The sequence below is a fragment of the Callorhinus ursinus genome, unplaced genomic scaffold, assembly GCF_003265705.2.
Source record: "Callorhinus ursinus isolate GAN/ISIS: 27379988/994484 unplaced genomic scaffold, GSC_fseal_2.0 scaffold25, whole genome shotgun sequence".
NCBI classification, from domain to species: domain Eukaryota; kingdom Metazoa; phylum Chordata; class Mammalia; order Carnivora; family Otariidae; genus Callorhinus; species Callorhinus ursinus.
Window position 1 is genome coordinate 30,501,274 of NW_027397087.1, and position 21,344 is coordinate 30,522,617.

The window sequence follows — 21,344 nt, forward strand, 5'->3', positions numbered from 1 at the left end:
TGGCACCTGTTTGTTTTGGGGGAGGGAGCCATGTCAAAGCACAGGAATGGCGTAATGGTCAACCCAGGGACTTTACTCCCAGATCATTTATCCTCTCTTAGGAACGAATGGAGGAAATTATATTTCTCTTTTTCGTTCCATTCAGGATGTGTTAAAGGAGAAGTCAGCTTCTTCATTTTCTGTCCCTGGTTGGGAGGTGCTAGAGTCAGAGCTTTCTTTGAGACAGTCCAGCATTTCCGTATACCCTGCAACTTTCCTTAGCTGCAGTCAAGATAGTACACCTACCTGATATTTCTCTGCCCTGGACTCAGTGCCAAAGTAAATGTTGAAAGTTACATTTATAGCTCTGTGATACCTTTGGCTTCGCTTTCGGTATTCTTTTTCCTGCCTATTACTTGTACTTGGTTATTATCAAGGCCACATTGGAAGATGAAGTAAATATTCTGGAATTGATCATCAGAAGGACGTATGGAGATAAGCTTTTGTCCGGAATTCAGCTTATCTATAGCTGTCTGAGTAGCTCTGCTCACAAGCCCCCACTGATTTGGGCAGGACCCATTACTGTTTGTATACTTCCAAGAGAACTGCACCAAGCTTTAGGATGGCCTTGCTCTGCCAGTTCACTTTAATCCACATTTCTTTCTTTATAGCTCAGGGACATGGTGCCAAAGGAGACAACGTCTATGAATTTCACTTGGAGTTCTTAGACCTTGTGAAACCAGAGGTATGTCCTTTCTTTTCTCACTTCCCTTTCCATTTCAGGAAATAAATACGAGTAGTTTAGTGAAATAGGGGGATAGGGGTTGTGGGGGAAAAAAAAAGATAAAAACCAAAGAATATAGTTCTTTTGTTGGGAACTGAGTCCTGATTCTAGCTGTAGAGGAGTGGGGAAGACAGAGAGCCTGAGGTGAATCTGGGCTCTGCCATTTACTAGCGTAGCGGTGTGAACAAGTCTCTTCACTTCCGTGAGTGAGTTTCCTCATGTGTGAAATGAAGGGTTGGACTACGAAATCCTTAGGGGCCTTTCCAGCTCTGATACTGTCTGGTGTTAGGGAAGACAGAGGAGTGTGGCACTGGCAGGGAACAGAGTTACATAAGTTAGGTGAAGCCTACGCCAAGCACTTGTTTTCATGTGACTTGGCTTCAGGGGCAGTAGAAATCAGAAAAGGTAGAGACTGCCAACCTTTAGAAAGAATTGGGAAATATCCTTGAAGTTTCCTTTCTCTCAGAGCTTGAGGGAAGCTCTTCTGACAGGAAGAGAGAATCTAACAGAAGGTGTATTTTGGGTTCTGGAATTACACTTTTATCTCCCAGGGCTTGAGCATATTGATCTCTCTGTGCAGGAGGGCTCAGTTGTTTTGGTTGGTTTAATAGTCAGCAGTGGTTTGAGGGGTAGAGAACCTGTTGTGGGTCTTGCTTTAGAGGCAAAGGAAGAGGCCATGTATAGGAATAAGGAACTGGAACAGCCTCTTGAGAATTTGAGTTTAGCTGGGAGGTTGTTCTAGCCTTTGTGATAGAGCTGTAACTGATCCAGTAAGTTCCAGCCCTGAATAGACCTTCTTAAAACAAGGGCTCGTTATGCCAGGGACTGTTGGCCATTCTAATTCCGTCATCTTCATGGGAAGGAGATTTGGAAGGTGAGGATGTACTGAGAGAGTGACTGGATGTCATGCCATGCATGGTAGAGATCTGGCAGGAGGTTCATCTAGAACCAGAACTATATGCCTTTCTTATCCTGATTTCCTCCTCTGTCCTTCACTGGACGATCAGAGAAAGACAGTGCCATTCTTACCAGTGCTTTGCTCTACCAGCCCTTGGTCTGGAGGTTCTCTTTGCATCACTCCTTGTAGGAACTGAGAAGGAAGGGGAAGGAGCATGCTGTGCGGCTTCTGTGCGTAGCCACACTGGCTCGGAGCAGGGGAAGGAGTCAGGGACGGGAAGGAGAGGGCGTTCTCACCTTCTCACTTTCTCTTCTAGCCGGTTTACAAACTGACCCAGAGGCAGGTAAACATTACAGTACAGAAGAAGGTGAGTCAGTGGTGGGAGAGACTCACTAAGCAGGAGAAGCGCCCACTATTTTTGGCCCCTGACTTTGACCGCTGGCTGGACGAGTCTGATGCAGAAATGGAGCTCAGAGCCAAGGTGAGTAAGGACCGTAGGATCGAGACAAATCGTAAGGAACACAACTTATTTGGAAGTTATTTGGGCCGCCTCAGATACCTATCTGGGTCTGATAAAATAAGGACAAAATTGCAAATTCAGTTAAAGACCTGGAAACATGTTTTTTTGTTTGTTTTTAAGATTTCATTTACTTATTTGATAGAGAGTGCCCGTGTGAGCGAGAGGGCACGTGCAGGGGGAGGGGCAGAGGGAGAGAGAGTGAGGGAGAAGCGGACTCCCCATTGAGCAGAGAGCCTGATGTGGGACTTGACCCCAGGACCCTGGGATCATGACCTGAGCCGAAGGCAGATGCTTAACGACTGAGCCACCCAGGCTCCCCTGGAAACATTTTACAGAAGTACTGGTCATATGTTTTGTAGACTGTCCCTCAGCAGGGGTTTGTTGGATGTTTTTCTCATGATTTAGAGAGGGTGATGGGATTTCGGGGTTTCATTCTTGCTGTGTCACATCAAGGGTATATACGGTCAGCACGACTTATCACTGTTTATACTAATCTTGATCATCTGGCTGAGGCAATGTTTATCCGGTTTCTCCATTGTAATGTTACTCTCCCCGCCCCCTTTCTTTACTGTGTACTTTTTGGACGGAAGTCACTACGTCTAGCCCATGCTTAAGGAGTGGGGAGTTACGCTTCCCATCCTTACTGCGGAGTATCTATGTACTTTATTTGGAACTCTTCTGTATGGGAGATTTGTCTGTTCTCTTCCGTGTATTTATTCAGTCATTTATTTATATCCGTATGGACTGATGAATGTTTGTTTTATAATTTGGTTTATAATACAATACTATGTGACTTGTATGTTATTTATTTTGTTGTTCATGTTGTCCCAGCTTTGGCCTTTGGAAGCTCTTTCAGTTGGCTCTTGTGTCCTTTTGACAAAGCTCTGTCATTGTGGGGCTTTTTTTTTTTTTTTTTTTGGACATCCTTAATTTCTGGCATTATAAGCTGCTCCAGGCAGCTTATATTATGTTATGTAATATATGTTATATATTATGTTATGTATTCCCTGCTCCAGCCCTAGAGTCAGCCATTCTTCAAGGAGCTCTGTTCTTTTTATTGGGGAATAGTAATGGAAACCAAGATCTGGGCTCTAGATATTGCTTCTAGATCCTCTCAGGTGACACAATGAGGAACTATTACGTGTGCAGACTAGCCCATTCATATACTACCTATACCTATAAATATTTCTGTCTGTAACCATCTGTATCTATGTTGACCTAATGTGAGTTCTTACTGATGTTGGAGACATGATTTTAGCTTCTGGAAAAATTATACTAAAAATCTAGAAGTCTTAAAAAAATATAAAACAGCGATCTATTTCCTGCCCTAAAATTCTGTTCTGTTTCTATGACCATGGCACATCTTCTGGGGGTCTTTTCCAGCTCCAAGATTCTAAGACTCTCCACTTTGTAGTTTGGAAGCCAGCTGATTGGTTGAATTCTGTGAGCACTGGATGAGCATTCTGTGATGCTGGTCCTACTCAGTAAGGAGGAGTCAGGCTGAGGATGTCAGGCACGAGCTAGGACATTTGCTCCAGTGAGGTGTGAACACAGTTGGAGGAGGTGGCTTTGAGGGATTCAGATCACTTATTCAGCATGTGGACTTTTGCAAGCATCTGGGAATTCTAACCTGTGCTCTTGGAAAACTTCTGTCCAAATTCTAGGAAGAAGAACGCCTAAATAAACTAAGAATTGAAAGCCAAGGCTCCCCTGAAAGTAAGTTGCCCTGCTGCTTCTGTGGTAGTTACCAGTTAACTAACAATTGAGATGGGGGTATGGAGGGGAGGGATGTGGTAGGAGAGCTAATATGGTGTGTCCGAGGTGATGAGGACTCCTTCATGTCCAGGGCTTACTCTGTGCACACCCACATCAGAAGCCTTCCTTTTAATGCTTCCCTTTGGAGCCTAACATCATCTGAGGGCACCAAAGCTGGTCTAGCAGAAGGGAAGAACCGTAGTTTCCTGGACTGGCCCAATGTCAGTGGCAGCAGGCCCTGCCTAGACACGTGGAAACACCACGTAGGTCCAAGGCTACACTTCCTCCAGCCTGGTGTTTTTCTCCCAGATAAGTGTGGTTCTCAACCTCAGAAACTCTATTCCTGTTTGTCTCTGTCTAACTGCTGAGAAGCAAGAAGTTCTGTAAGTGTATTGTGTTCTGGGCGACACAGATGAGATGCAGCAGCCGTTCACTTCCTGCTGGGGGGAAGCATTGTAGCAGGCCCTTGAGGGGTAGAGCCAGTGTGTTCATCAGAGCACTTGCTCTCTCAGAGCATCCGTTCCAGGGGGCAGACCACGCAGAAATGCATGCAGAAAAGCAAAATAAAATCAAGGTTTCTCGTGTGTCCATATATTTTCAAGTTTTAGGGATACTTATGTGGCATGCCGTAAGTAAGGAAGGGGAAAGTTTTAGAGTGGCTGTTTTCAAACTACGTCCCATGGTCCCCAGGGGTTCCCAGGGATACTTTGGAGGGACAGGCCAAGCAAGCGGGTCCACTTCAACCAGAGAAGTTCTGCTTGTGTTTTATGTGTTAGGTTCTGAACAAAGTTCATTTTGAAGAGGAGGTTTCATTGCTTTAGAAAAAGATTTGAATAACCACTAATGTAGAGGAATATTCCTTTAAGAAAAACAAAGAAGGGGAGAAGATTAGTGGAGGTGAAGAATAAAGATTTGAGATTATAAAATTAATTTTGAGCTTTAAAATTATTTGAAATTTAAGTTAATTTTGGAGGGGGGTTTAGAGGGATAAACTTAAAAAACGTAAAAAATTTTATATATGGATTTTTAGGACATTAGATAATGCTTTTACTGTTTTATCTCAGTTCATGAAGTTTCCTAATGAAATAAGTTCTTGAGGATGGCGAAGTCTAATACATTTTTGTAGTTTTGAAGAAAAAATTTTAGTTCAGTGTTGCAAAAAGCCTGACTCTTGACTCCTTAGGACTAGGTTGCTTTTGATTGACCACCCTATTTAGTGTGATCATTTGAGCATCCGCCGAGGGTTGCATGCAGAATATCTGTTGCCTTGGAATAAATATGGAGCAGCAAGATCTGAGTTCCATAGCTCTTCTCTTGAGAATTATCCTTGCCTTTGCCCCACTCCTTGGACTCAACCATGACTCTAAGCCCCTTACTCCTTCCTTAACTCTGTAATTGGCTGTGTCTTCACAAGCCTTAGGCTGCAGACAAAATGAACAATTCCTTATCCTCCTGCCTCTCAGGCTTTTCCTTCTTCAGTTGTGTTCTCATTCTAGCCATCTCTTCCAAAGTACAGGGAAGGCACCATGTCATCTCTGCAGACTTGCCTGCTTCCCACTTCCCCAGACGAGTGTCGTTTTCTCACCTTGAGGGTGTCAAAAGACGCAACCTGTTACTCTCTCTCTTGTACTACGGCTTTCAGATTGTAAATTCTTTGAGGGTGACGTCAAGTCTTGACATCTTCGAATCCTACTAGGGTCCCTCAGTACCTCACACTTTGTGGGTGTTCAGTTGATCCTTGGTTGGATGCATATATGATCAAATATCATAATTTTTTTTATGTTTCTATTTCTTTGAGCTAGTTTGACCTACATGACCTTAAAAAATTGTGGGAAAGAAGAAACTGTAGATTATATGAAAATGACAATAGCGGAAGCAGAGTGTAGCTTTATTTCCCTTGTTTAATGCCTCCTAAGATGGTCAGTCATTCTTCGCCAGAAGTAATTTTTCGCCTTGGGTTTATGATATCTGTACACTTACCCTTCAAGGCTGTGAGGGGAAAGACTGCTAAAGAAACACCTTGGAGTGCAGTGACCATAACTTCACCTTACCCCTTTCTCTTTGGGCCTAGGAGCCCAGGCTGATGCAGATTTGGGCCAGATATCTGTTTGGGAGCTCAGGGCACCCCATGGGAGAGAGGGGTTGAGGTCAACCAGGTCTGTCCCCCACCCCTCTATTGCAGCTCTGCTTGTAACAGTTTCCTGTCTTGCTTTGCTTTTCAGCTCTTACAAGCTTGAAGAAAGGATACCTGTTCATGTATAATCTCGTGCAGTTCTTGGGATTCTCCTGGATCTTTGTCAACATGACTGTGCGGTTCTTTATTTTGGGAAAAGGCAAGCACAAAATTTCAACACTAACATTCCTTTTTTTTTTTTTTTAAAGATTTTTTGTTTATTTATTTGACAGAGAGAGCAGGAGAGCACAAGCAGGGGGAGCAGCAGAGGGAGGGGTAAAGCAGGTTCCCTGCTGAACAGAGAGCATGATGCAGGGCTCGATCCCAGGCCCCTGGGATCATGACCTGAGCCTAAGGCAGATGCTTAACCGACTGAGCCACCCAGGCTCCCCAACACTGATTTTCTTTTGTCAGTAGTTTGGCCTACTACCCACCAAAGGTGTCAGTAGTACCCTGCCTTTGGTATTAATAATAACCCTCCACGTTTGTGTAGCACTCAGGCCTTTCATTGTACTTCCATGTCTCTGAGTTCCCTTGGCCTTGTGAAACAAGCAGGCTGGAGATTGTGTCCATTTAACAGGTGAGGAAACAGGCTTAGAACTGGTCCCACATTCACACGGCTGGCCAGAGGCCCACCGTGGGCTGGCATTCCTTTTTCTGCTTACTACATGGAGTTCATTTGTGACCAGATAAACTTGTGTGGTACTTCCAGTGCCAGAGTTAATGCAGATCCAAAAGGGATTGCGCCCTTTGGGAGACTAAGTAGATTCTCAAATGGACTATTCCAAAGCTGAATGAAAAGACTATCATAAAGATACTCGTTCTTGATAAATTAATTTGTATGTTTTTTTAAATTAATTTGTATATTTAACAGAATTTTGGCAACAAGTAAATGACAATGGAAAACTTTTGAGAATGTGTTCTAAAGTATTCCGAACATAATACATACATACATAACACATACATAATTGTATTATGAACAATAAATAGGTAATAAAATTTGGGGGAAGAAAGGGTAATGAGAGAGTACTTTCTCTGACTGATATGAAAGAATGATAATTAAAATAATATAGCATAAGAATAGAATATCAATAGAGCAGATTAGGTGGTCCAGAAATAGCCCTTACATTATATGTATAAATCTCCCAATTATATGTATAATATAAAAGGAATCCTGAATCAGTGGAAAGGGAAATAGCCAGTACTTTTTTTTTTTTTAAAGATTTTATTTATTTATTTGAGAGAGAGAGAGAGAAACAGCATGAGAGGGGAAAGGGTCAGAGGGAGAAGCAGGCTCCCCGCTGAGCCGGGAGCCCGATGCGGGACTCGATCCCAGGACTCTGGGATCATGACCCGAGCCGAAGGCAGTCATTCAACCAACTGAGCCACCCAGGCGCCCATATCCAGTACTTTTTTATTGGATGGGAATTCTAACAATGTTTCCAGGGAAAATTGGTTAGGTTTGGGTGCATGAGGAAGGCAAGGAATCTCTGACTCTTTTCCTCACACTGTGTACAAAAATAAATTCCCCCAAAGGATTTAAGAGTCCTATATCAGAAATTTAAAACATAACAAGATACAAGTAAATGTTTATAAAAATCTCATGTGGAAGGTTAGGACTTTCTAAGCTTAAAAGAAATCATAAAGAATAAGGTCAATATATTTGACTACATAAAGTATCTAAATTCCTGTGTATCTAAAAATATCCCAGCTAAGACAACACTCAAGATTAAAAGTATATTGAGGTTAGTAGCATGGGGATGGAGGTTTGGTGGAAAATTGCAACAAACACTAGCAGGAGTTGATTACACATAAAGAATTGGTTACAAATTGATCTAAAAACATAGTGACTCCATGGAATAGATAAATAGAAGTCATGTGCAGGGAGTTCCTAAGAGGTAGTAAACCCAATTATATGCAGAAAAAATGTTTAACTCAATAATGATGAAGAAAACAAAAATATGATTTTTGTTTGTCAGTTTTGCCATGTTAAAAAAAGATAGCTATTTCAAGAGGACATATGCTAAAGTAGACAGACCAGTGGCTACAGGGAGGGTGTATGAGCACAACAACTCTTGGAAAATCATTTGGCAAAGCTCATCAAGACACCTAACTGTTCATATCCTTGAACCTGGTTATTTAACTTCTGGAAGTATGTTCTAAAGAAATCACTGAAACTACCAAAAAAGCTTTTTCAAAAGGTACACATTGTGGCATCCTTTATATTAGTGACAAGTTAGAAGCTACCTAGATGCCCATCAACGAGGGCTGGCTTTAGAATATTTGTTCAGTGGAATGTTGTGAAGCAGATATAAAGTCTTTAAAGAGTTTATAGTAACATGGAGAAATACTTATGATAGGCTAAAAAAGTAAGATAAATTTGTTCTTCCAGTTTCATCACATCATATAAAATGGGGAAAAAACTGAACCAATACATGCAAAAGATCGGAAGGAATGCACCATTTGAAAATGGTTTGGATGTGGATAATTTAAAAATTTGTCCTTATTTTGTACAATAGGAAAAATATAAGTATAATGGAAAATATAAGCTCTATTTTAATAAAGGAAAAAATCCTATAATCTATTTTATTTTTTAGTTCTAAATTTTCCCATCTGAGGTTTATAGTAGGTGAATTGTCATTAGCTCTAAAGTCATTTCAAAGAAGTGCATGCTGTTTTTCCAGCCTTCTTAACTTTAGAATTCTGCAAAGCACAGCAGTAGGCTAATAAAGAACTTTGCAAATGCCTAGTGTCTTAGAGTCTCACGTGACCAAAGGTCTACAGATGAGTTACTTGAAAAAAGAAGGCAAGTCTCAGACCTGGGATTTTCTGTGGATTGATCACAAGTCCCATGGAATGAATAGGGACACGCAGGTACCTAATCATTTAATTTAACATTGTTGGATTCTCTGTGTTCCCGTGCAAGCCTGCAAGCCATTAGGTGATCTAGTCCAAAAGCTCCTAAGTTATCTGGGTCATGTGTTTAAGCAGCTTGGATTTGTCATTTCTATTTTGGCTCTCAACCTCTTACTAACCACCTTCTGGAATGGAGCTGCTGGTTTAATTCTTCACTTATCAGGCATCAAGAGACGTGGTAAGGACCTGGCGCCTAGCACCCAGTTTGCCCTTTGCAGTTTTCTCCGTTTGAATGAAGGGTGTTGGTAAATGGCAAATCCCCACCTGTGCTTGGTTTTTCATGTAAACATGTACTTGCTAAACTTCTTATGCTAAGGAAACACTAGCAAACTCTTGGGCTTATGGAGAAATTGTTTGAGCTTACCTAGCTCTCTATTTAGGAATAGTCTTTTTGAAAAATAAAATTAAAATTTTTTTCTAATTATAAAAACATGTTAATCACAGAAAAATCAGAAAATAAAGACTTAAATAAAACAAAAAACTCTACTGTAATCCCATCTATGAGAGCAACAGATCCTTGGCACCTTGGTGTATGTATATCCTTCCAATCGACCAAACTTCCTTAGGAACAGCGAACAATTACTGATACGGAATTGTGAGATTAATGGCAAATTGTTTTTAAGGATTTTCATGTATCCTGCCCAAAAGGGTATACTGTATTATACTACCACTATTAGTAGTATCCCACATCCCATTAACATATGAGTGCCTTTTACTACTTAAAATAGTTTTTTTGTTTTCAAATCATTAAATGTGCTGATTTAAGCCAGTTTGGAAAGTGGGGGAAAGCAGGGTGCTGGAGGTGTAGGGGGAGAGAAGGGGAGGTGGATAAGTCATTGTCCATCACTATTAATATAACTGTACATTGGGGCGCCTGGGTGGCTCATTCATTAAGCATCTGCCTTTGGCTTGTGGGATCGAGCCCCGCATTGGGCTACCTGCTCAGCCGGGAACCTATTTCTCCCTGTCCTCCTTGCTCATGCTCACTCTTGCTATCTCTGTCTCTCACAAATAAATAAAATCTGTAAAAAAAAAAATATATATATATATATATATATGCATATATATATATATAGCTGTACATTTCCTTTTAGTTTTTCTCCTATAGTTAAACATTGTAATCCTACTGTGTACACCATTTTTTGTCTTGTTTTAAAAACAAATTCTTGGCAAGATGGTGGAGGAGTAGGAGACCTAGATTTCATCTGGTCTCAGGAATTCAGCTGAATAGGGATCAAACCATTCTGAACACCTACGAACTCAACAGGAGATCGAAGAGGAGAGTAGCAACAACTCTCTGAACAGAGAAGCAACCACTTACTAGAAGGTAGGACGTGCGGAGAAGTGAATCCGAGGCGATATTCGGGAGGATAGATGGCGGGGGAGGGGGCCTCCGTCGGCCGCTTCTGGCAAGTGAGAGAGCCGCGGAGCACAAAATCGGAACTTTTAGAAGTCGGCTCCGCTGAGGGACGTCACTCCAGTGGCTAAGCGGGGGGTGGAACCCTCACGGGACAGTGTGGTCTCAGGACCCTCGGGGTCACAGAAAGACCAGGGGTGCCTGAGTGCGGCAGAGCTCCCAGGTATCGGAGCGGGGAAGCCGGCTGCAGAGACGGAGCCGAGGCGCGGGCTCTCAGCTCGGGGTGGCCATAAACTGTGATCTGCGGCCCAGTCGGGCCACTGCTCCTCCAGCAGGGACCCAACAAGCGGCAGACCCGGGAAGACTCCCCTTCCTCCCCCAGGAGGAGCGGCGCGGGAGCGCACCGCAGGGATCTGCTGGGTTTGGAGACTCCACATGGGGTCGGGTGCCAGAGATAGAAATGCTCGGTCACAGGCCGGGTGAGCGCAGAGTGCGGCCAGAGACCAGGGAGACGGGAGTGACTGCTTTTCTCTGGGGGCGCACTGAGGAGCGGGGCCCCGAGTTCTCAGCTCTTCCTGGTGGAGACTGGGAGGCCACCATTTTCGTCCTGGTCCTCCAAAGCTGTACCTAGAGCTTGCAGGGAACAAAAGCTCCTGAGAGCAAACCCGAGCAGCTTGCTTAGCCCTGACTGACAAGGGCGGGGCAATTCAGCCTCCGGCAAAGACATTTGGAAACCATGGCAACAGGCCCCTCCCCCAGAAGATCAGCACGAACAGCCAGCAAGCCAAGACCAAGTTTACCGATCAAGGAGAACGGGAGAACTCCAGCGCTAGGGGAATACTGCACATAGAATTCATGGCTTTTTTTTTTTTACCATGATTCATTAGTTCATCAAAGTTAATTTTTTTTAACTTTTTTTTAAATTTTTCTTTTTCCCTTTTTCAACCAACATCTTATCAATCCCTTTTTAAAAAAAAAACATTTTTTATTTTTCATTTTTAGAGTCATATTTTATCCCTTCATAGTAGTTACCCTTATTTTTGGCATATATATGTAAGTTCTCTCTTTAAAATTTTGAGATACAGTTTCTTCTAACAGATCAAAATATACCCTAAATCACTAGTGTATGGCTTTGTTCTAGTCTCCTGCCTGATCACATTCTCTCCCTTTTTTCTTTTTTTTTTAAATCTTCTTCTTTCTTTTTTCAAACAACTTATCTTATCAATTCCTTTTAAAAATCTTTTATAATTTTCATCTTTACAGTCATCTTCCATCCCTTCATTGTATCAACCCTTATTTTGTACATATATGTCTTTCTTCCTTTAAAATTTTAGGAGGCACTTTTTTCTAACAGACCAAAATACGCCCAAAATCTAGTGTGTGGCACTGATCTATGCACTAGCCTGATCATATTTGATCATATTCTGCTTTTTTTGTATCGTTCTGTTTTTGTTTTTATCTTTTTTTTTCTTTTTTTTTCCTCTTTCTTTTTTCTTTCCCTTTCTTTTCCCCTGGTTTCAGGTCTTTTCTGATTGGTATAGAGTATATTTGCTGGGGACGTTGTTAACCTGTTAGCATTTTGTTCTCTCATTCATCTATTCTCCTCTGGACAAAATGACAAGACGAAAAAAATCACCTCAGCAAAAAGAACAAAAGGTAGTACCGTCAGCCAGGGACCTACTCGATACAGACATTAGTATGATGTCGGACCTAGAGTTCAGAATCATGACTTTAAAGATACTAGCTGGGCTTGAAAAAAGCGTGGAAGTTATTGGAGAAACCCTTTCTGGAGAAATAAAAGAACTAAAATCTAACCAAGTCGAAATCAAAAAGGCTATTGATGAGGTGCAATCAAAAACGGGGGCAGTAACTGCTAGGATAAATGAGGCAGAAGAGAGAATCAGCGATAGAGAAGACCAAATGATGGAAAATAAAGAGGCTGAGAAAAAGAGAGAGAAACAACTACAGGATCACGAGGGCAGAATTCGAGAGATAAGCGATACGATAAGATGAAACAACATTAGAATAATTGGGATCCCAGAAGAAGAAGAAAGAGAGAGAGGGGCAGAAGGTATATTGGAGCAAATAATAGCAGAGAACTTCCCTAATGTGAGGAAGGAAACAGGTATCAAAATCCAGGAGGCCCAGAGAACCCCTCTTAAAATCAATAATAATAGCTCAACACCCCGACATCTAATAGTAAAACATACGAGTCTCAGAGACAAAGAGAAAATCCTGAAAGCAGCTCGGGAGAAGAGATATGTAACCTATAATGGTAGAAATATTAGATTGGCAACAGACCTATCCACAGAGACCTGGCAGGCCAGAAAGGACTGGCAAGATATCTTCAGAGCGGGCGCCTGGGTGGCTCAGTTGGTTAAGCGACTGCCTTCGGCTCAGGTCATGATCCTGGAGTCCCGGGATCGAGTCCCGCATCGGGCTCCCTGCTCGGCAGGGAGTCTGCTTCTCCCTCTGACCCTCCCCCCCTCTCATGTTCTCTCTCTCTATCTCATTGTCTCTCTCAAATAAATAAATAAATAAATAAATCTTTAAAAAAAAAAAAGATATCTTCAGAGCACTAAACGAGAAAAATATGCAGCCAAGAATACTATATCCAGCTAGGATGTCATTGAAAATAGAAGGAGAGATAAAAAGCTTCCAGAACAAACAAAAACTAAAGGAATTTGCAAACACGAAACCAGCCCTCCAAGAAATATTGAAAGGGGTCCTCTAAGGAAAGAGAGAGCCTAAAAGCAGCATAGATCAGAAAGGAACACAGACAATATACAGTAACAGTCACCTTACAGGCAATACAATGGCACTAAATTCATACCTTTCAATAGTTACCCTGAATGTAAATGGGCTAAATGCCCCAATCAAAAGACACAGGCTATCAGATTGGATTAAAAAACAAGACCCATCAATATGCTGTCTGCAAGAGACTCATTTTAGACCCAAAGTCACCCCCAGATTGAAAGTGAGGGGGTGGAAAACCATTTACCATGCTAATGGACACCAAAAGAAAGCTGGGGTGGCAATCCTTATATCAGACAAACTAGATATTAAAACAAAGACTGTAATAAGAGATGAGGAAGGACACTATGTCCTACTTAAAGGGTCTATCCAACAAGAAGATCTAACAATTGTAAATATCTATGCCCCTAACGTGGGAGCAGCCAATTATATAAGGCAATTAATAACAAAAGCGAAGAAACACATTGACAACAATATAATAATAGTGGGGCACTTTAACACCCCCCTGACTGAAATGGACAGATCATCTAAGCAAAAGATCAACAAGGAAATAAAGACTTTAAATGACACACTGGACCAAATGGACTTCACAGAAATATTCAGAACATTTCATCCCAAAGCAACGGAATACACATTCTTCTCTAGTGCCCATGGAATATTCTCCAGAATTGATCACATCCTAGGTCACAAATCAGGTCTCAACCGGTACCAAAAGATTGGGATGATTCCCTGCATATTTTCAGACCACAATGCTTTGAAACTAGAACTCAATCACAAGAGGAAAGTCGGAAAGAACTCAAATACATGGAGGCTAAAGAGCATCCTACTAAAGAATGAATGGGTCAACCAGGAAATTAAAGAAGAATTTAAAAAATTCATGGAAACCAATGAAAATGAAAACACAACTGTTCAAAATCTTTGGGATACAGCAAAGGCAGTCCTGAGAGGAAAGTATATAGCAATACAAGCCTTTCTCAAGAAACAAGAAAGGTCTCAAATACACAACCTAACCCTACACCTAAAGGAGCTGGAGAAAGAACAGCAAATAAAGCCTAAACCCAGCAGGAGAAGAGAAATCATAAAGATCAGAGCAGAAATCAATGAACTAGAAACCAAAAGAACAGTAGAACAGATCCACGAAACTAGGAGCTGGTTCTTTGAAAGAATTAACAAGATTGATAAACCCCTGGCCAGACTTATCAAAAAGAAAAATGACCCAAATCAACAAAATCATGAATGAAAGAGGAGAGATCACAACCAACACCAAAGAAATACAAACAATTATAAGAACATATTATGAGCAACTCTATGCCAGCAAATTAGATAACCTGGAAGAAATGGGTACATTCCTAGAGATGTATCAACTACCAGAATTGAACCAGGAAGAAATAGAAAATCTGAACAGACCTATAGCCACTAAGGAAATTGAAGCAGTCATCAAAAATCTCCCAAGAAACAAAAGCCCAGGGCCAGATGGCTTCCCAGGGGAATTCTATCAGACATTTAAAGAAGAATTAATACCTATTCTCCTGAAACTGTTCCAAAAAATAGAAATGGAAGGAAAACTTCCAAACTTATTTTATGAGGCCAGCATTACCTTGATCCCAAAACCAGACAAAGATACCATCAAAAAGGAGAATTACCAATATCCTTGATGAACATGGATGCAAAAATTCTTACCAAAATACTAGCCAATAGGATCCAACAGTACATTAAAAGGATTATTCACCATGACCAAGTGGGATTTATCCCTGGGCTGCAAGGCTGGTTCAACATCCGCAAATCAATCAACGTGATACAATACATTAACAAAAGAAAGAACAAGAATCATATGATCCTCTCAATAGATGCAGAAAAAGCATTTGACAAAGTACAGCATCCTTTCTTGATCAAAACTCTTCAGAGTATAGGCATAGAGGGTACATACCTCAATATCATAAAAGCCATCTATGAAAAACCTACAGCCAATATCATTCTCAATGGGGAAAAGCTGAGAGCTTTCCCCCTAAGGTCAGGAACGCGGCAGGGATGTCCACTCTCACCACTGCTATTCAACATAGTATTAGAAGTCCTAGCCACAGCAATCAGACAACAAAAAGAAATCAAAGGCATCCAAATCGGCAAAAAGGAAGTCAAACTCTCACTCTTTGCAGATGATATGATACTGTATGTGGAAAACCCCAAAGACTCCATCCCAAAACTGCTAGAACTCATACAGGAATTCAGTAAAGTAGCAGGATATAAAATCAATGCACAGAAATCAGTGGCATTCCTATACACCAACAACAAGACAGAAGAGACACAAATCAAGGAGTCGATCCCATTTACAATCGCACCCAAAACCATAAGATACCTAGGAATAAATGTAACCAAAGAGGCAAAGGATCTGTACTCAGAAAACTATAAAATACTCATGAAAGAAATTGAAGAAGACACAAAGAAATGGAAAAACGTTCCATGCTCATGGATTGGGAGAACCAACATTGTGAAGATGTCAATGCTACCTAGAGCAATCTACACATTCAATGCAATCCCCATCAAAATACCACCCACTTTTTTCAAAGAAATGGAACAAATCATCCTAAAATTTGTATGGAACCAGAAGAGACCCCGAATAGCCAGAGGAATGTTGAAAAAGAAAAGCAAAGCTGGCGGCACCACAATTCCGGACTTCCAGCTCTATTACAAAGCTGTCATCATAAAGACAGTACGGTACTGGCACAAAAACAGACACATAGATCAATGTAACAGAATTGAGAGCCCAGAAATGGACCCTCAACTCTATGGTCAACTCATCTTTGACAAAGCAGGAAAGAATGTCCAACAGAAAAAAGACAGTCTCTTCAACAAATGGTGTTGGGAAAATTGGACAGCCACATGCAGAAGAATGAAACTGGACCATTTCCTTACACCACACACAAAAATAGACTCCAAATGGTTGAAAGACCTAAACGTGAGACAGGAGTCCATCAAAATCCTAAAGGAGAACACAGGCAGCAACCTCTTCGACCTCAGCCGCAGCAACTTCTTCCTAGAAACATCACCAAAGGCAAGGGAAGCAAGGGCAAAAATGAACTATTGGGATTTCATCAAGATAAAAAGCTTTTGCACAGCAAAAGAAACAGTCCACAAAAACCAAGACAACTGACAGAATGGGAGAAAATATTTGCAAATGACATATCAGATAAAGGGCTAGTATCCAAAATCTATAAAGAACTTATCAAACTCAACACTGAAAGAACAAATAATCCAATCAAGAAATGGACAGAAGATGTGAACAGACATTTTTCTAAAGAAGACATCCAAATGGCCAACAGACGCATGAAAAAGTGCTCAACATCGCTCGGCATCAGGGAAATCCAAATCAAAACCTCAATGAGATACCACCTCACACCAGTCAGAATGGCTAAAATTAACAAGTCAGGAAACGACAGATGTTGGCGGAGATGTGGAGAAAGGGGAACCCTCCTACACTGTTGGTGGGAATGCAAGCTGGTGCAGCCACTCTGGAAAACAGTATGGAGGTTCCTCAAAAAGTTGAAAATAGAGCTACCCTATGACCCAGCAATTGCACTACTGGGTATTTACCCCAAAGATACAAATGTAGGGATCCGAAGGGGTACGTGCACCCCAATGTTTATAGCAGCAATGTCCACAATAGCCAAACTGTGGAAAGAGCCAAGATGCCCATCGACAGATGAATGGATAAAGAAGAGGTGGTATACATATACAATAGAATATTATGCAGCCATCAAAGGGAATGAGATCTTGCCATTTGCAACGATGTGGATGGAACTGGAGGGTGTTATGCTGAGTTAAATAAGTCAGTCAGAAAGACATGTATCATATGACCTCACTGATATGAGAAATTCTTAATCTCAGGAAACCAACTGAGGGTTGCTGGAGTGGTGGGGGGTGGGAGGGATGGGGTGGCTGGGTGATAGACATTGGGGAGGGTATGTGCTATGGTGAGCGCTGTGAATTGTGCAAGACTGTCGAATCACAGATCTGTACTTCTGAAACAAATAATGCAAGATATGTTAAGAAAAAAGAAAAAGAAGAAGATAGCAGGAGGGGAAGAATGAAGGGGGGGAGTAAGTCGGAGGGGGAGACCAACCAGGAGAGACGATGGACTCTGAAAAACAAAGTGAGGGTTCTAGAGGGGAGGGGGGTGGGGGGATGGGTTAGCCTGGTGATGGGTATTAAAGAGGGCACGTTCTGCATGGAGCACTGGGTGTTATGCACAAACAATGAATCATGGAACACTACATCAAAAACTAATGATGTAATATATGATGATTAACATAAGAATAAAAAAATTGAAAACAAAATTCTTACAATTTTGTTTAAAATTCTTTGTAACTGTCATATTAGATTTCTATTCCTGAATTGAAACAAGGATGTAAAATCAGAGCAAAGCCACAAGATCTCATTTCTGTTCACCATGTGCCAAATCTTAAGTCACAGCTTTGTGTTTTCCAAATGGGAGGTCCTCATTTTTCAAAGATTTATCCAGGAGAAACGCCACCTTAAAGTGAATCCCCTTAAAACGGACACCAGAATTTCATTGTAAGTGGTGACAAAAAGATTTGGTTTGGATTTTGTCTTGAAAAGGGAGATTTAAAGTTATGAGAATAAGTTTTTTAACTTATATGTAGCAAAATTTAAATTGTAAATGTAAGTTTGCATTAATTCTTCTAAGAAAAGAAGTAGTCCAATTTTGAACTAAATTATTGGTGGAATTTTTCTGGCAAAATTACATAATAATGCTATATACCATTCTTCATTTCACATTTGACTTTGTAGCAGGATTGTAAAGTGGATTATTTCTGCAAAAATATTAGAGGGTTTCTTTAAGTTTTTTTGCAAGAGCCTCTTTTATTCAACTGATGTTTATTTTTAATTTTTTAAAAAAGATTTTATTTATTTGAGAGAGAGAGAGCATAAGCAGGCGGAGTAGCAGAGGGAGAGGGAGAAGCAGGCTCTCCGCTGAGCAAGAAGCCCAATGCGGGACTCGATCCCAGGATCCTGGGATCATGACCTGAGCCGAAGGCAGACGCTTCACCAACTGAGCCATCCAGGCGCCGCCTTTACTTTGCCTTTTAAAATGAGGACATACATAATCAGTAGAGTTTCCTATTCAAGACCTCACAGGCCTGTTCCCCTCCAGCTTAGTTTGGATAGTAAATTTGAATCTGGGTGGCTGATTATACTTTTCCTTAAATTCCTTGCATGCAAGTAGGTACATAGTTTGAGAAATGATTCTGTTGGAATTTGCCATTTGATTTACCCTTAATGTGTATTTGTCCCATAGAGTCCTTCTATGACACATTCCACACCTTGGCCGACATGATGTATTTCTGCCAGATGCTGTCAGTTGTGGAAACTGTCAATGCAGCAATTGGTGTCATTAAGTCACCAGTGACGCCTTCTCTTATCCAGGTACTGAACAGTTGACCTCAGATGTCAGTAGTTACTAGGTACGCCACAATTTGCTGGGAAGTCACAATGAGTAAGAATCTCTTTTTGCACGGGAATAGCACTGTTTTATCTGAAAAAGGAAAACTTGAAGCCCAGGGATAGTTTCCAAAGTAGACTTTTGCCATTTCAGGTCTGGTTTGGTTGTTTATGGTATCTTCATGAAATCACAAAGTTATAAAAAGGGCTTTAAAACCAGGGAAACTTGATTCTCAAGCAGGAGCAGAAAAACTTACCCACAATCTTCTGATGTAAAGATGTGCTTGGTCTCCTCCCAACTTGGGTAGGTGAAGGTGATGCAATCCTAGGAGGTCTTTTCACTTTGGACTTTCTTCCATATATGAAGGGGACTCTTTTGACTGGTGTGGGGATACCCCCCTCTCTTGATACATCTTTGTTGTTTCCTAATATTTGGAAGATTGCTATCAGGAACGGGGCATCAAAATCTTTTAACTTCCTTGCCCTATTTTCTAACTCTGTGATTATATACTATTAAATACTCCCCCCGCCCCCCCCCCCCAGACTCAGGGGGCAACAGGGATTGCTGCTTGGTCTCTTCTGGAGTTCTGTTTTGATAATTCTACCCTTTTCTGGTATACCAGCCCTGGCATTCTGATAGTATCTGTTGTATGGTAAAGGGTGTTAATACAATAGTCTTGTTACTCCTGGGTTTTCTGTTCTTGGAGAGAGGCTGTTTTGTTCAGTCTAAAAAATAAGAGGATAGTGAGGGACCCACTAATGTGGAATAATACTTTTTGTATGTCAAGGACTAGGGCAGATAAGCATGAGGCTAGAATTTCTAGGGCATGATGGAAGGGAGGGGTTCAGTAGTCTCATATTGCACAGCTCCAGGGAGGGCCATTCATGGAGAATGCAGTGTGAGCGGAGCCTCCTGGAGTCGGGCATGGGACTGCAGCTCAGCAGCATAACATGGAGTAAGAAACAAATTACAGAATAAAAATAAGTTGTATTTCAGAAAGTTTAAAAACAGGCAAAGTGCAACAGTATACTATTTAGAAATAGGTACATAAGCAGGAAGCCTATAAAGAGAAGCAATGGAATGGTTAACACAAGATAGTTACTTGTGGGCGGCTGCCACACTGGTAATGTTCTGGTTCTTAACTTGGGTTATGCAGACCCAAATGTTCATTCGTCAGTACTCTTTACGCTATGTTTGAATGTGTGTGAGTGTTTTTGAAAATACGCTATTCGTGATGACCTATTTACACACATATACACAGTCTATTCAGAAAGACTGGTTTGGGTAACCGTAACTTGTTCCAAAACTGGAACAGAGGTTTAAACTTGCTGAGATCAGTCTTTTTTTTTTTTTCTTCTTTTTTTAAGATTTTATTTTTTAATTTTTTAAAGTAATCTCTACCCACAATGTGGGGCTTGAGCTCACGACTCCGACATCAAGGCTCGCAGGCTCCACTGACTGAGCCAGCCAGGTGCCCCTCAGTCTTTTTCTATTTACCCTGAATTTAGTGGGGCTAGGTTTCAGGTAACACATTTGTATAGTTTTTGTAGAATATATTTTTAAACTTTTTCCTCTCTTTTGGGTTCTTTTAATAGCTTTGTGGAAGAAATTTCATTTTGTTTATCATCTTTGGCACCATGGAAGAAATGCAAAACAAAGCTGTGGTTTTCTTTGTGTTTTATTCGTGGAGCGCAATTGAAATTTTCAGGTGGGTAGAAATGCCAGCATGGTGGTTTGAGTGCTTCTCCTTTCTCTGGAGCAGCTCTCTTCTGGAGGGAGTTTTATTCAGAGTCTCATTTGGTTTGAGATTAAGGTTCTGTGTGTGGAGAGCTCTAGCTGCATCCGTGTGTTCTGCAAAGGTGAGGCATGTTTTTTTAAAGCAGTCATTGGATCATAGTATCAGCCTGGGCACTGGGGAGCAGAGGGAGCCGAGAGGTGCAGAGAAGTGAAAAGACCCATCTTACCCTGCAGGATTTTGCCGTCTTGTCGGAAAGAGGACTTACCTGCATGGAAAAATTTTGAAAGGGGAAGAAACATGAGATTGAAGGAGTAGTCAGGCTGGATCGAACTTGGGAAGACCAACCTTCTAGAAGGAATGATAGAAATAAATCTTCTACAAGATTACTCAAGTTTGAATCAACCTCTTATCTGATTCTGCCACTCTCAGTTGTCAATAGAAGAAATATCTTAAAAAAAAAGATCCAATTAAAGTAGAGGTACTCTTCTCTACCGGACCATACATATTCCATTTCTTTTTTGGTCAGGTGGAGCAGGGGTTTTGCAGATTGACTCCTCAGCTCTAGGTCTGGGGATATTTTGGCAAAGTTAATAGCTGAAAGGGAGAAGAGACAGTAGCAGCCCTAGATTGTGTTTGAACTGTGGTCTGAATCCCATAGTATATTAATACAAAGGTGAAAGAGATTATAAGTGCTTAATGTTAACTCTGGGAAGAAAAATTTCTTTTTTGTGTTACCTCTTTATTTAAATAGAGTATGTCTGATTCTAGATTAGGGGTGTTTTGTATACTTTAATTTTGGAATTTGTTTTGTTTTGTTTTTGAGAGAGAGAGCAGGGGAAGGGCACAGAGAGAGAATCTCTTTAAGCAGGCTCCACGCCCAGCATGGAGCCCAACGCAGGGCTTGATCTCATGACCCCGAGATCATGACCTGAGCTGAAATCAAGAGTCAGACACTTAACCAACTGAGCCACCCAGGCGCCCTGTTTACTTTGATAACATTCACTTATCTGGA

General features: G+C 41.2%; 1 protein-coding gene across 2 annotated transcripts in view; it reads left to right on the plus strand.

The window, feature by feature from the left end:
* Window positions 1-21,344, plus strand: part of HACD3 (3-hydroxyacyl-CoA dehydratase 3) — a 45,634-nt gene that overhangs the window by 19,937 nt on the left and 4,353 nt on the right. For both annotated transcript variants that reach the window (XM_025883847.2, XM_073877210.1), the window contains 6 exons: window positions 651-724; window positions 1,978-2,142; window positions 3,846-3,897; window positions 6,159-6,269; window positions 18,451-18,578; window positions 20,190-20,302. In XM_025883847.2, coding sequence (XP_025739632.1) covers window positions 651-724; window positions 1,978-2,142; window positions 3,846-3,897; window positions 6,159-6,269; window positions 18,451-18,578; window positions 20,190-20,302 — 643 coding nt within the window. The remainder of the gene's footprint in view (window positions 1-650; window positions 725-1,977; window positions 2,143-3,845; window positions 3,898-6,158; window positions 6,270-18,450; window positions 18,579-20,189; window positions 20,303-21,344) is intronic.